The 11,553-nt window shown below is 36.9% G+C and overlaps 3 protein-coding genes across 4 annotated transcripts; all 3 read right to left on the bottom strand.

The window, feature by feature from the left end:
• Positions 1 to 389: 389 nt before the first annotated feature.
• Positions 390 to 4,244, bottom strand: LOC125198876. The gene is made up of 9 exons (XM_048097125.1): positions 4,126 to 4,244; positions 3,832 to 4,041; positions 3,075 to 3,233; positions 2,831 to 2,890; positions 2,128 to 2,226; positions 1,679 to 1,771; positions 1,260 to 1,403; positions 923 to 1,030; positions 390 to 440 (listed from the first exon to the last, which is right to left on the bottom strand). Exons 2-9 carry the CDS (start codon positions 3,928 to 3,930, stop codon positions 390 to 392), a joined length of 813 nt encoding a protein of 270 aa, XP_047953082.1. The 5' UTR covers positions 3,931 to 4,041; positions 4,126 to 4,244.
• Positions 4,245 to 4,528: 284 nt separating this feature from the next.
• On the bottom strand, positions 4,529 to 6,506 carry LOC125198879 (ankyrin repeat domain-containing protein EMB506, chloroplastic-like). 2 transcript variants are annotated; one of them, XM_048097128.1, is made up of 8 exons: positions 6,276 to 6,506; positions 5,768 to 6,173; positions 5,588 to 5,667; positions 5,376 to 5,474; positions 5,210 to 5,308; positions 5,021 to 5,119; positions 4,853 to 4,951; positions 4,529 to 4,759 (listed from the first exon to the last, which is right to left on the bottom strand). In XM_048097128.1, exons 2-8 carry the CDS (start codon positions 6,141 to 6,143, stop codon positions 4,634 to 4,636), a joined length of 978 nt encoding a protein of 325 aa, XP_047953085.1. In that variant the 5' UTR covers positions 6,144 to 6,173; positions 6,276 to 6,506; the 3' UTR covers positions 4,529 to 4,633. The 2 variants fall into 2 exon arrangements, with proteins under 2 accessions (XP_047953085.1, XP_047953084.1); XM_048097127.1 differs by having other exon boundaries at positions 5,768 to 6,170; positions 6,276 to 6,505.
• Positions 6,507 to 7,263: 757 nt separating this feature from the next.
• LOC125198874 (xyloglucan glycosyltransferase 4-like) lies at positions 7,264 to 9,585 on the bottom strand. The gene is made up of 3 exons (XM_048097123.1): positions 8,752 to 9,585; positions 8,220 to 8,666; positions 7,264 to 8,129 (listed from the first exon to the last, which is right to left on the bottom strand). Exons 1-3 carry the CDS (start codon positions 9,406 to 9,408, stop codon positions 7,494 to 7,496), a joined length of 1,740 nt encoding a protein of 579 aa, XP_047953080.1. The 5' UTR covers positions 9,409 to 9,585; the 3' UTR covers positions 7,264 to 7,493.
• Between the last annotated feature and the right edge of the window lie 1,968 nt (positions 9,586 to 11,553).

Here is an 11,553-nt window from a genome sequence, read left to right as displayed (position 1 = left end):
GGGAACTTGCATCCATCATAGCAACAATTTCCCTCCCTATGTTTCCACCAATAGAATTTTACTAGTACATGTAGCCTAGATAGACAACTAGTTGAATTAACATACGATTGTAGTAAGCAGAAGCTTCCAAAAACTTCTCAAAAGAAGTTCCATTTTAACAGATATCTTCCCCATATTTAACAACTTCACTGTCAGCTTTCCCCCAAAAAAATGCAGTCATTCATTTGTCAATAACTGACGTTCTTAAAGCAGACCACTGAGCTTCACTTCATGCATTCCACTTGAATTTCGCCATCTGATACAGTAATTTGATGTGAGTTCTACAAATGCGTATATGACGAGAGACGATAAAGTAGGAACTGCGGAAAACAATCTAAAGGAATTACTCTTTAGATGTAATGCAAAAGGGTTTTCTTGGCGTCAGCTTCAGTGTTGCACTCCTGATAACATGCAAGAGTATGCATTTTTAATGAAGATAGAATTGATGATAAAATGCTGTGCATGACCATCAGAAAATATGATCAACTTATAAATGGAGAATTTATATGGGCCCATAAAAATTAACTAGGGAATGCATTTAAGATCAGCCAGGTAGATAAAGTACATTATCTTATACAGTACCACATAATTCAAAGATTGCTGATCATATAACTATTACCAGACAGTCGGAATGAGTCAAATGACACTACATTAACATGAAAACCTTATACCATGTGGCGTACAACATCTACAGTAGCCACCCCATAAGGCACAAGCTGTTTCAATAGGTGATGCTAATGGTTAACAGAAACACTTTTTGATGTTCATACTTCATAAAATTTAGCCACCTGTAATTGAACTTAATCCCTTTATTCCTTCGTCCACAGAAGTTCTCTTTTCAATAAAAGCAGGGAAGAATCAAGTCATAATATTTTTAACTCACTCTTTCAACATGACGGATCTCAAATGATGCAAACTGATCTTTGAGCTCTTTAGCCACCTTACACAAGTCAGCCATATTCTGAGTTTTGGTTCTCCATAGACCCTGAACCTGTCCATGAGATAAAGCAAAAAGGAGGTAACTACTTGAAAGAAGACTAGAGATTATGTTCAGAATAGATGAGAAAGAAAAGCTTTTCAAATAGTATAAAGTGTGTAAGCCATTCCTACTACTATGCTAACATTACCAGGTCATTTGATAGTTCTCCCTCTTCTGTTGTTTGAGGGACAAATAAAGGAAACATGAGAAACTGTAAATGGGACAAGCAAGACCATAGTACCTGCATGCAGACTAGCTTAGAGTCTCCCTGCATACGTACATATTTGAACCCTTTTGAGAGAGCATATCTTAAGCCTAAAATGGCACCTCGGTATTCAGCGACGTTATTGGTCACAATACCTACACCTTCACGCAGCCGAAATACCTATCAAGATCATGGACACACTGAAAAATGTAAGGAGCTCTTATGTTAGAAATCAAGAACAATAGACGAATTATGTGATGCTGTAGATTATTCGGATATTTCACTCATGATTTATCATTTCAAGTTCTGAGGCAAATTATGTCAAAACTTCAAACAGAGTGACACACACAAACTCACACGATGATGTGGCAGTCAATTGCAAGTTGAGAGAGAACAAGGTGTAAAGAGTTGATCAAAGTAGAATGACATAGCATTCACTATTAAGATGACAGTACCATGCCCCCATTGGCTGATCTCAGGACGGCCCCTGCGCCAGCTGGTCCAGGGTTTCCTTTTGAAGCACCATCAAACTCAATAATACAGGAACTCTGTAAATAACCGGAAACAGGAATTGTGAGTGAAAGTATGTTTAGACACAGCTCATACAAACTTATGCCTCAGGGGATGGATTGAAAAAAAGGGAAGCATAATATATGTCAGCCACCAAAACATGAAATATTATGGCATAATAACTGTGAAGGCCTCTAGTAGTAGGTTTAAGATTTTTCCTACAATTAACTTTGTCAAAACCCAGAAGCATCCATAATACTGATTGTCGCAAATATCTGAAAACACTGTTAGAGTGGAACTGAAGCTAACTAGTAGTATATCAATTTAAATGATCAGGTTATTCTACACCATTTGCTGATGAATCGAAACATGAGAATGACTCATAACAACTTACGCAGTAAGAAGAAACTGGTAGACCTTGAAGAAAATCGTCTAATTTAGAAGGTTTTAATTGAGGATTTGCTGCAAAAGAAGCTGAACCAACTATGTCCTGCTGGAAGAGAGAGGCAGAAAGATAGAGAGAGTTTAAGAATCATCTGTTGGAAAATAAACACAAACAGCGCAAAATTAATCACCTAGATCTAAAAATCACAATATTTCTCTGAACAGTGGAATAGATTTATTTCAAGCATCTTTATAAACCTAGCACTATGCAACACATTAAAGAAAATTCATATCATATGCTCCATGTCCCACATAAGAAGTGAAAGAACAACAAATTTGGATATTTGGTAGGTAATAGGTTTGGATGTTGTGAGTAAATGATGAGAAATATCGCATAGCACAATCAAAATTAACCTACAAAATTTTGAGAGGAGCTAAATGTTTATTCAATGATCACAACAGAATCACTAAGTCTATATATAGGCCTCTATTTCAGAAGTAGAAGTGCCATAACTTGTCAGGAACAATACAAAATAACATGAAAAATGATGTATTGGTTTCATCCAGGAAAAGCCCCATTAGCAAATAGGCATGTAAAGTAGTAAGTGCCAAGTATCAACCTAGGGTGAGTGGAACAATTCACAACTTAAACTCCAACTAGATTCATATTCACATGCTTCAACTCCACAACCACAAGTCCTAACTAAAATTACCTGCGGTCTCTTCTCTTGATGATTCTTGCTAGATGATTTACTCGTGGAAGAATTTGGTTCCTATATTCAGAAATTTTGCAGGTTGTTAATAAATGTTGTAAGTATTACCGGTTATCACACCGTTCACACTGCTATAACACTTGGAAGGCATACTAAGTGTGGTCAGATGCATAAAATATAGCCACGTTTTAAAAAGGATTTGGGCATAAAAGTCATTCACTTGCACACAAGTCCAGAATCTAACTCGAAAAGGGCATGTGATAAGTTGGCCAAAACGGTCATTTTGCGCTTCACTGGCATCAATAGAATATATAGCATTCTTAAGTCCGTGTGACGAGAGGTACTCATCAGCTTCTTTAGACAAGCCATACCCTTTGAACACGCGAACTGAAGTATCATCCACCTACAAAAGAAAGTGCATACATAATTACTCAGTGAACATAACCTTTAGCACAATCTCACAAATTGTTAGGCAGATTATAGTTGGAATCAGGTAACTTTTGCCAATTACCAATTGCCAAGAGCCCATCCATCATTGTAAATTTATAAGACTTCCTACTTTAAATAATTTTTACTTTTAGTTGATACAGCCGTTCAGCATGTCAACTCCACGTCTAGACTAGATTTATGTATAGCCCATAGGAACCTTAAGAACAGAACAAAACACACCACCATCTCATACAGAAATTAGATATAATTGCTTCATATACAATCTAAAACAGTAAATCTTTTACTTGTAACATTTCTACTTAAATTAAATATGGAGTAGGATGCAACTTTAAGCTTAAAGTGATGGAACGTCATTAGTTACTCATATCCACAAAAGGCTCTAGTCTAGAGAATTGAATACATACCATATCAAACATAACCTAACATAAATTAGAACCAAATACAAAACTCGTGCCATTACACATATAATCACAGGTAAATAATTTCAGATCAACAGAAACACTGGAAGACGAAGAAAGAAGCACAGGTAAAATCAAAGCGAAGAAAATAACCGAAGATCGAAGAACGGATTCAAGATCATTGATGCTCTTATAGACTCCAATAATATCCCCCTTCCACACAACGTAAAAGGCGTCCTTTTCATCCCCCATTCTGTTGTCTCTTCCCCGACTTCGAAACCAGCAGGATTCCGAAACCAACGGCGAATAATCTCTCAGCTCAACCAAATTTGCAGTTTTTCGAATTGATAGTAGAAACCCTACCTACGATGAACCACCACAAAACTTGGGATCATGTTCCACTAACAGAAACAGAAATTAAAAAAGAGTGGAGTGGAAAATTGTCACCTTCCTCACCCGAATTTCAACTCACAAAACTAATTGAAATTTGTCCTTTTTATTCTTTTTATTATTAGCTGAGTCCTGAGTGAGTAGATAGATTAGGTGGACTGACTGTATGTTCATTTTGTAGTAGTAACATTTATCGACACTCAATAATTTAAGTAACATAAAAGAAAACAATTTAAATTCAACCAAAGGCTGTGATAAAAGAGTTGACCAAGCCAAACACCCACGGCCTAGTTGATGTCGAGCCTGGTTCGAGGCTCGAGAGCTCATTAACTAAACATTCGAGTTTTGAATGGACTTTTTTCTGGGTTGAATTTTAAATAGCTCACGATTGGCTTGATTTAGTTACAGCCTTCGTTTGGGTTAAACGACAGAACAAACTAAAGAAAACAACAAAATCACATCCTATAATACATTTTCTTCATTGGCGTATGAAAGATTAATCCCATGAATGAGACAGCAACATAAAGCTTCAAAAGAGATTTCTGCAACATCATGTCTCCATCTTTCACACTCCAATTCTGCCTAAATCGAGATTTCTGCTACCAGCAACTTGTTTCAACATTTTGGCAAGATCATACGTCTTGAACTCTTTGCCATAACATAAGCTAAGATCAAGGGGCGTATTCCCATCCTGCAGTTGAACATCCGATCAACACTGGAGTCGAATGATAGAATTTACTAACTTTCTAAACTTAATCCACTGTTGATCTAAAGCTAATGTTACCTTGTTCCTCCTGTTTATGTCAGCGCCATTAACTAACAAGATCTTCGCTATGTATCTGTTTCTCGTCTGCATTGCCACGTGCAATGGTGTCCATCCTTCCTGCAAAGAACAATATGATCTACCATATATGGTATATCCATCAAAAGGTTAAAGCAGGGAGAGGCTCACGTTATCAGCGACGTTCACATCAACCTTGTACTTCATCAACAGTTTCACAGTTTGCATCGCCCCTACTTGAACAGCATAATGGAGGGCAGTAACACCGTCCTGTGCAAGATCGGAAAAAATGCCCAATAATCCTTGAAACCATCCAGGAATGAAATATGATCATATATAACCACACACACAGTTGTATACCTGATCTCGTGCTTCAGGATTTGCTCCTTTCCTCAAGAGATGACTAATGACGGCCTCTCTCTTTCCAATGACTGCCAGATGCAGCGCAGTCGACCCACCCTGTCCAACCAAGTTCGTTTAAAAAATTGCACGAACCAAGCAAGAAATGGAATGGAAACACATGTACCTTATCAACTAGCTCGATATCATATCCATTCTCGAGGAGACCATCCATAAATTTTATTTGTCCAGCTAGAGCAAAGGTATGGAAAGGCTTCCATTTCTCCTGTACCAACACAACATGATCAAGATGAGCCAATAATAAAAAAGAAATCAATATACCAATTCTCATCTAACACAAATGCAAACAAATCATAGCTACATAGCAACTCAATCTACCGTTGACAATATATCTAGGTTAGGAGTTTTGTTCTGCTCCAAAATTGCTATTTCCTCCGGCCTCAACATGTGCTCAACATCTGCATTTCACAAAAAAGCAAGAAATTGAGTTATTTTCCTCGTTTGTAACAAATATTAGCAGAAAAGCAAAAAAGCAATGCAGTACTCCAAATCACAGACCTCTAACAAGACTTTCCTCGTACTGTTTCATAGACAAGGCTTCAGCTTTGCTAGCGACAACCTTATCATTCCCATTGTTCTCCCAATCACTCCTATAATCCTCCTCCGCTTCCTCGTCTTCTTCTTCGTCGTTGTCGTCATAATCATCCTCGAACTCACTGTCATCACTCCCATCGTCGGGGTCTTCCCACAACCCTTCTGCAGCGGCCCTCGCCCGTCTTTTCGAACTCGAGAGCGTGAGACGAATTGGAAAACGGTTGTACCCTTTACTCGAGCACGTGAAGCGGCCATTAGAAGAGCGCAATGCTACTCTGGCTGCAATGTCCCATTGTTGCTGAGGACAAAGGACTAGCGCATTGCTCAAGGAAACCATCATTTTACGACACCAGTATTGATTCTTCACCTGCTACAACACTATTTTTAGTGGAAGAGTGGAACCGGTGCGTTTGTGCATTTTGTCGAACAGGTGGCGTGCAATGTTCAAGATAAATGTATATCGGAGTAGTACCTTAACGGGGAATGATTTCTGACTTCGGGAGAAGATAATTAAGAACGAATATGGAAGAATTCCGTAGTAATGAGTGGAATTAGGTGGAGAATGGAATTGCTCCGGCGGTAATTAATGTGCGAGGCTCTGTTGAATGCCGCTTCTTTTTCTATCCAAACTTCCAAACCAGCGGTCCGGCCAAGATTATTTCTACTCATAATTTATTACTGTATTTAAATTTATAAGATTTTGAAAATCAATAAAAGTTTGTGTATTTACTGCAATCAAATGTGAAATCTGAAATTTGTCTCCAGTTGATTTTCTAGTTTTGTAAAAAAAAATCTTATAAATTCAAAACATAGTTATAAGTATATCTTAACTTGCATTTGTAATTCAAAAAAATCTTATAAATTCTCTTTGTGGCTAAATATTTTTCTTACTGTGAAGCAACTATTTTGCATATTAACTTGCATTTGTAATTTTGTATCCCACAATCAAAATAAATCCAACTTGCTTTGCTAAGACTTTGATGACAGGTCTATCTTGGATAATGTAAATGGACTGCACAATTGACTACGTATATAACTCTATGTCTTGCACCCAATTAAAAATTTAGACCTCCCAAGTTTCGAAAAGGATATTCGACTCCAACACTCCTACTCCAACACTCACAATAAAATAAAATAAAATAATATGCTATAATTAACATGTAAGTGATGGTGGGATTTTATAACATCATTTTATTGTGTTGTGAATGTTGGAGTAGGAATGAAGTAGGAGTGTTGGAGTAGGAGATCCGCATTGCCAAAATTGCATACTCATTTATGATTTATCCAATGCCATACTCTCAACCTTCATTTCACATTTAATCATCTTGTATCTAAAGGCACACAAACTTATTTCTTGTGCATTTTCAATGAAGCTCAATCATAAAACAAAATGGTTCCACCACAAAATCACAGAATAAGAAAGCAAAAAATTGGAATCAAGATCCCAACTTAAATACTCATTTATTGAAAACTACATATATATAAATAATTCCAAAATACTGTTTACCCTTGGTTATCATACAATTGAAAGAATCATATCTATACCTCTGCTAAGTGCTAACACTATCCATAACATCCAATTGAAAACTGAAGCTTACACTTGCCACTTATTCAGAACTAGACTATCTATAAGCATCAATACACATAAAAAAGAAGACAAAACAGAACAGTTACTATTACATCCTAGGATTTAACTAACCTGTTCACCAATTAAATCCAGACCAACAACCAAGAAAGACATCCCTTGAAACAGCAAGTAATAGAAATGAATGCCATGAGCAGACAACAAACTCCTTGCTGCTGCAGTCAGCAGAAGGCAAGCCAATGCAAGCTCCTTCCTATAAATCCTGTTCCTCTTCCTCACAACCGGCACCCTGTGCTCGTTCAGTTTCTCCAGCATCTCTAGGCCAGATTCAGACAGCCTCCGCTGGATCTTCTCCTCCCCCTGATTCTTGGATTCCCTCTCGGCCAGGCTTATTAGGTCCGACTCTGATGCCCTCCCGGTTTTCTTTGTCACCACCCATTCGTAGGCGCTTCCAAGCTGGAATAGGCCAGAGATCATGGCATTGAACTTTGTGACTGACATTGTGTTCTCGAAGAGTAGGTATGGCACGAGGAAGGGGAAGGATTTGGGCGCGGGTAAGATGTTGAGGATCGACATGACAATGGGGACGTAGCATATCACCCAAGCCGGTAGCTCAGCTTCGGGTATGAACATGGTTAGTGGCAAAATGATGCAGAAGAGTGTGAATGAGTAGAAGGGAAGCACAAGCTTCCTTAGCAGAAAGAATAGGAAGATCAAATTCGCCTTCTTCCAACCCGATATCTACAAGAATCCAACACTTATGAGTTATTACACGAGTCTTGATCGTTGAAGGCATTGAATTATTCTATTACAAGATGATAGATAGATTACCTTGGAAGTTAAGATTGCGGGAAGGCATAGCCTGAAGAGCTGCATTGGGCCGGAATGCCAGCGATGCTGCTGCTTCTTGTAGGCTTCATACGACTCTGGCAGCTCACAGAGCACCCTAACGTCGTTGAGGAATATGAATTTCCATCCGTGCAAGTGAGCACGGACAGCTATGTCCATGTCCTCGACTGTTGTCCGTTCAAGCCAGCCACCGGAGTCCTCCAAGGCCTTGATCCTCCACACCCCGGCTGTCCCATTGAACCCGAAGAAATTCAGGAAATGGCCATTCACTTGCTGCTCCACCTCAAAATGGAAGCATAGGTTTATGTTCTGAAGCCTAGTCAGCAAATTCTCGTCCTTGTTCACGAATGACCAGCGCGCCTGTTGGACAAGAAACCGATCCTTGGGCCAATCTAGCTGGCAAGCAGCACCAATTGATTGCTCATACACCTTCAAAATCCAACAAGAAAACGTTAATCAGTCACATTCAAAAGCAAAAGATGATCACATTTACCTTTCTTGCATATCAACTCACCTCTTTCTCATTGCACATAGGAATCTGAACAAGAACCATGGGATAGAAACTCATCCCATCATCCTCAACATCACCACAATCATCCCTTTCCAAAACAGGCCTCACCTTCATGAACTTAATCCAAAACCATCCCAAGCACTGCACGAGGCGATCCAACGACTGGATCATGAAGAGGACAACGCAGAATCTCGAAAGAGCAGCAATGAAAGGAGCAAGATAGTCAGTTCTTGAGCTCATCCAAGACATGTAGCACCACTGCACAAGGCTCTCAACCTCCCATGGATGATAAACATTCACCAAACTCAAATCCCAATTCTTGAAATAGGCAAAAGTCTCCACCACAAGGGCTATCAATGAGAGAGCAAGGAATGCTTTGATGAACATGTACAATCTGCCTCTGTACCTCGGATCCTCTGGATCAGAGGAGGCTACACGCTTCTTGATCGACCCGAGAGCTGCCCACGTGCTCGTTGCTGCCCATGGAATGCAAGCCAGAAGCCTCTGCAGCTTCAGCAGAAGCACCCAAGTGAACTGCTTGGGGCTTGCAGCTTTCTGCTTCTCATGAAATCTTGCTGATTCCGGATTTTGTTCGTTCATCTTGATCAGGGAGATGTTGTCGGGCCGATCAAGTGTGACTACCACACTACTTGGTGCCATTGCTGATGATCATGTAGAAACCATACTAGTTATGGAGAATGGTGTGTGTTCAAGAGAATCAGTCACACACACACACAAAGAGAGAAATGTGTTAATGGCTGTGAGAAGTAGTAGTAATAAAAAAGTGGAGCATCAGCATGAGTGGTGAGAGGACTAATGAAAAGGGGGATTTGACATGTGATGGAATGAAAAAAATCTTGGGAACTAGTCTAACCAAATCTCAGAAAGCTTAATATAGTATCACAATGGTTTGGTGTTGGATTTAAAATTACAACATGTATTTACAAATGTATTTTTACTCCACTAGTCTCTCCTACTTCACTAATTATAAATTAAAATCTATACCGTCTTCAAAATCTTTAATTTTAAGGAATGTAGAGAACGATTATTTTATATGAGGGAAATAAAATTTAGTTTTTATAAAATGATAACAATTACATCTATGTACATTATTTAAAGTTGATCAAATATTAATTTGCATACCAAAAAAGTACTCCATTACTTATATAAATATATACTATTTTAATCGATTCTAATTACATGACTAAGTTTGGTTTACTTCCAAAATTATGCTGACAAGACATGTTATATCACGTTATCAAATTCACGTAGCCAGACTCATTTAGTTTTGTCAGTGATAGCAAGTGAAAATATTTAAATGATTTTTCGGGCGGCCATGCATGTGAATCTTAATTTGGGTATAACTGATTTTGATCGTAATATAATATACTATACAAATTTTGCACATAAATTTTTCTAATGGCCGAATCCATTAGAAAAGTATAACGCCTTTAATTATTCCATAATGTACTTAATTAATATAAAAAGTAAATAATCATAATTGTTTCACCTTAGTAGAGTGTGTCGTTTCGCATATAGTATAATAGAACATGATTAATTCATGAGTGAATTTAGTACCGACTCACAACCATTAATGTGGTTCACCTTTATAAGGAATAGAAAACATGAAGAAATTTATTGGAACTGATGGATTTTGTCATCACAAGCGTAAATATTGAACCCAATCATCACTTCGTACCCGTTAGATTAGATGATTTTATGTTTTTTTCAAAAGAAGAAGAAAAAACAATTTAAAGAAAGAAGAGAACGATTTTGTAAAAGGAAATCAGAAAATAAAAGACAAATAAGTGATGTGAGTTTTAAATTAAACATTGATTTACAATGGCATTTTTGTAAGTGGCCGAACATATGTTTAATATGATCAAAAGAAAGTAGTAGTATATTTTTATTCATGCTCAATTTGAGACCCCCCTCCCCAATAAATAAATGTATTCATTGTTTTTATTTAAGTAAATATTAAGCGCCTTTTTTCTGGTTGAAATTAAGTGATAACTTTACAGTCAAACAAGAACGCATATATTTATAACAACTATACATATGTGTCCATGCTATTTATTTCTCGTTGGATTAATCTCCTCGACACCATTTACTCATTTGTTTTTTAAGTGGGAAAAATAATTCAAAAATTAGTATAATTAGGTCTTTGGTTCTAGGCTTGTAGCTATAAATTAAATGCTTACATAGAAGATATTAATACACTAGCTATAATACTGTCCCTAAATTAACTAATTATATAGAAAGACATTAAAATTCTTAAATAAGAATGATATGTCGATTAAAATCTACGAGCATCTTCTTAGAGTATCATTGACATATTATTTTTAATTATAATAATTAGAAATTATTATTCGGCTATCTAATTTATAGTAGCTCACAAGATCAAAGCTTAATTTATTTCTTTTTCCTTCTATTTTCAAAGAGTTTAAATTAATATGTCCAGTTTCAATTTTAGGTAATTATCAATTAGTAGATTATTAATCCCAACAAAATTCTACGGTATTAGATAGAATTTAATATTAAAAAGAGAAAAATTATAATATGAACAAATCAGATGGTGTTACCGTGTTAGTGTACTCTATTACTTGTCACATTTCATTTTTATTACATTTGATAAGTTTACCTCTATAACTCATTTTACTCTCATTTATTAATTAAACAAATATAAGTAAGGTTAACCTTTTGTATCTGTAAAATTTTACATTTCTCATTGGTGGACGATGAAGTATTAAAAGGAGAAATAAATTTTTACTTGAATAGATATATACTGAAAAAAGTATCGATTTT

Source organism: Salvia hispanica, unplaced genomic scaffold (assembly GCF_023119035.1).
Source record: "Salvia hispanica cultivar TCC Black 2014 unplaced genomic scaffold, UniMelb_Shisp_WGS_1.0 HiC_scaffold_31, whole genome shotgun sequence".
Classification (NCBI taxonomy): Eukaryota; Viridiplantae; Streptophyta; class Magnoliopsida; order Lamiales; family Lamiaceae; genus Salvia; species Salvia hispanica.
Note: the sequence above shows the minus strand (reverse complement) of the source record. Positions and strands in the feature narration are given on the sequence as shown.

What these genes read in the sequence shown, in the direction of transcription:
- LOC125198876 (XM_048097125.1), bottom strand. Translation starts at nt 3,930, where the DNA reads ATGGGGGATGAAAAGGACGCCTTTTACGTTGTGTGGAAGGGGGATATT. An exon ending in GATCAGCCAATGGGGGCATG is followed by an intron (nt 1,404 to 1,678) that starts GTACTGTCATCT and finishes TGATCTTGATAG; the next exon opens with GTATTTCGGCTGCGTGAAGG. An exon ending in CTAAGCTAGTCTGCATGCAG is followed by an intron (nt 1,031 to 1,259) that starts GTACTATGGTCT and finishes TCTCATGGACAG; the next exon opens with GTTCAGGGTCTATGGAGAAC.
- LOC125198879 (XM_048097128.1), bottom strand. Translation starts at nt 6,143, where the DNA reads ATGATGGTTTCCTTGAGCAATGCGCTAGTCCTTTGTCCTCAGCAACAA. An exon ending in ATATCGAGCTAGTTGATAAG is followed by an intron (nt 5,309 to 5,375) that starts GTACATGTGTTT and finishes TTGGTTGGACAG; the next exon opens with GGTGGGTCGACTGCGCTGCA. An exon ending in ATGTGAACGTCGCTGATAAC is followed by an intron (nt 4,952 to 5,020) that starts GTGAGCCTCTCC and finishes TGTTCTTTGCAG; the next exon opens with GAAGGATGGACACCATTGCA.
- LOC125198874 (XM_048097123.1), bottom strand. Translation starts at nt 9,408, where the DNA reads ATGGCACCAAGTAGTGTGGTAGTCACACTTGATCGGCCCGACAACATC. An exon ending in CTATGTGCAATGAGAAAGAG is followed by an intron (nt 8,667 to 8,751) that starts GTGAGTTGATAT and finishes TGGATTTTGAAG; the next exon opens with GTGTATGAGCAATCAATTGG. An exon ending in CCGCAATCTTAACTTCCAAG is followed by an intron (nt 8,130 to 8,219) that starts GTAATCTATCTA and finishes GGATTCTTGTAG; the next exon opens with ATATCGGGTTGGAAGAAGGC.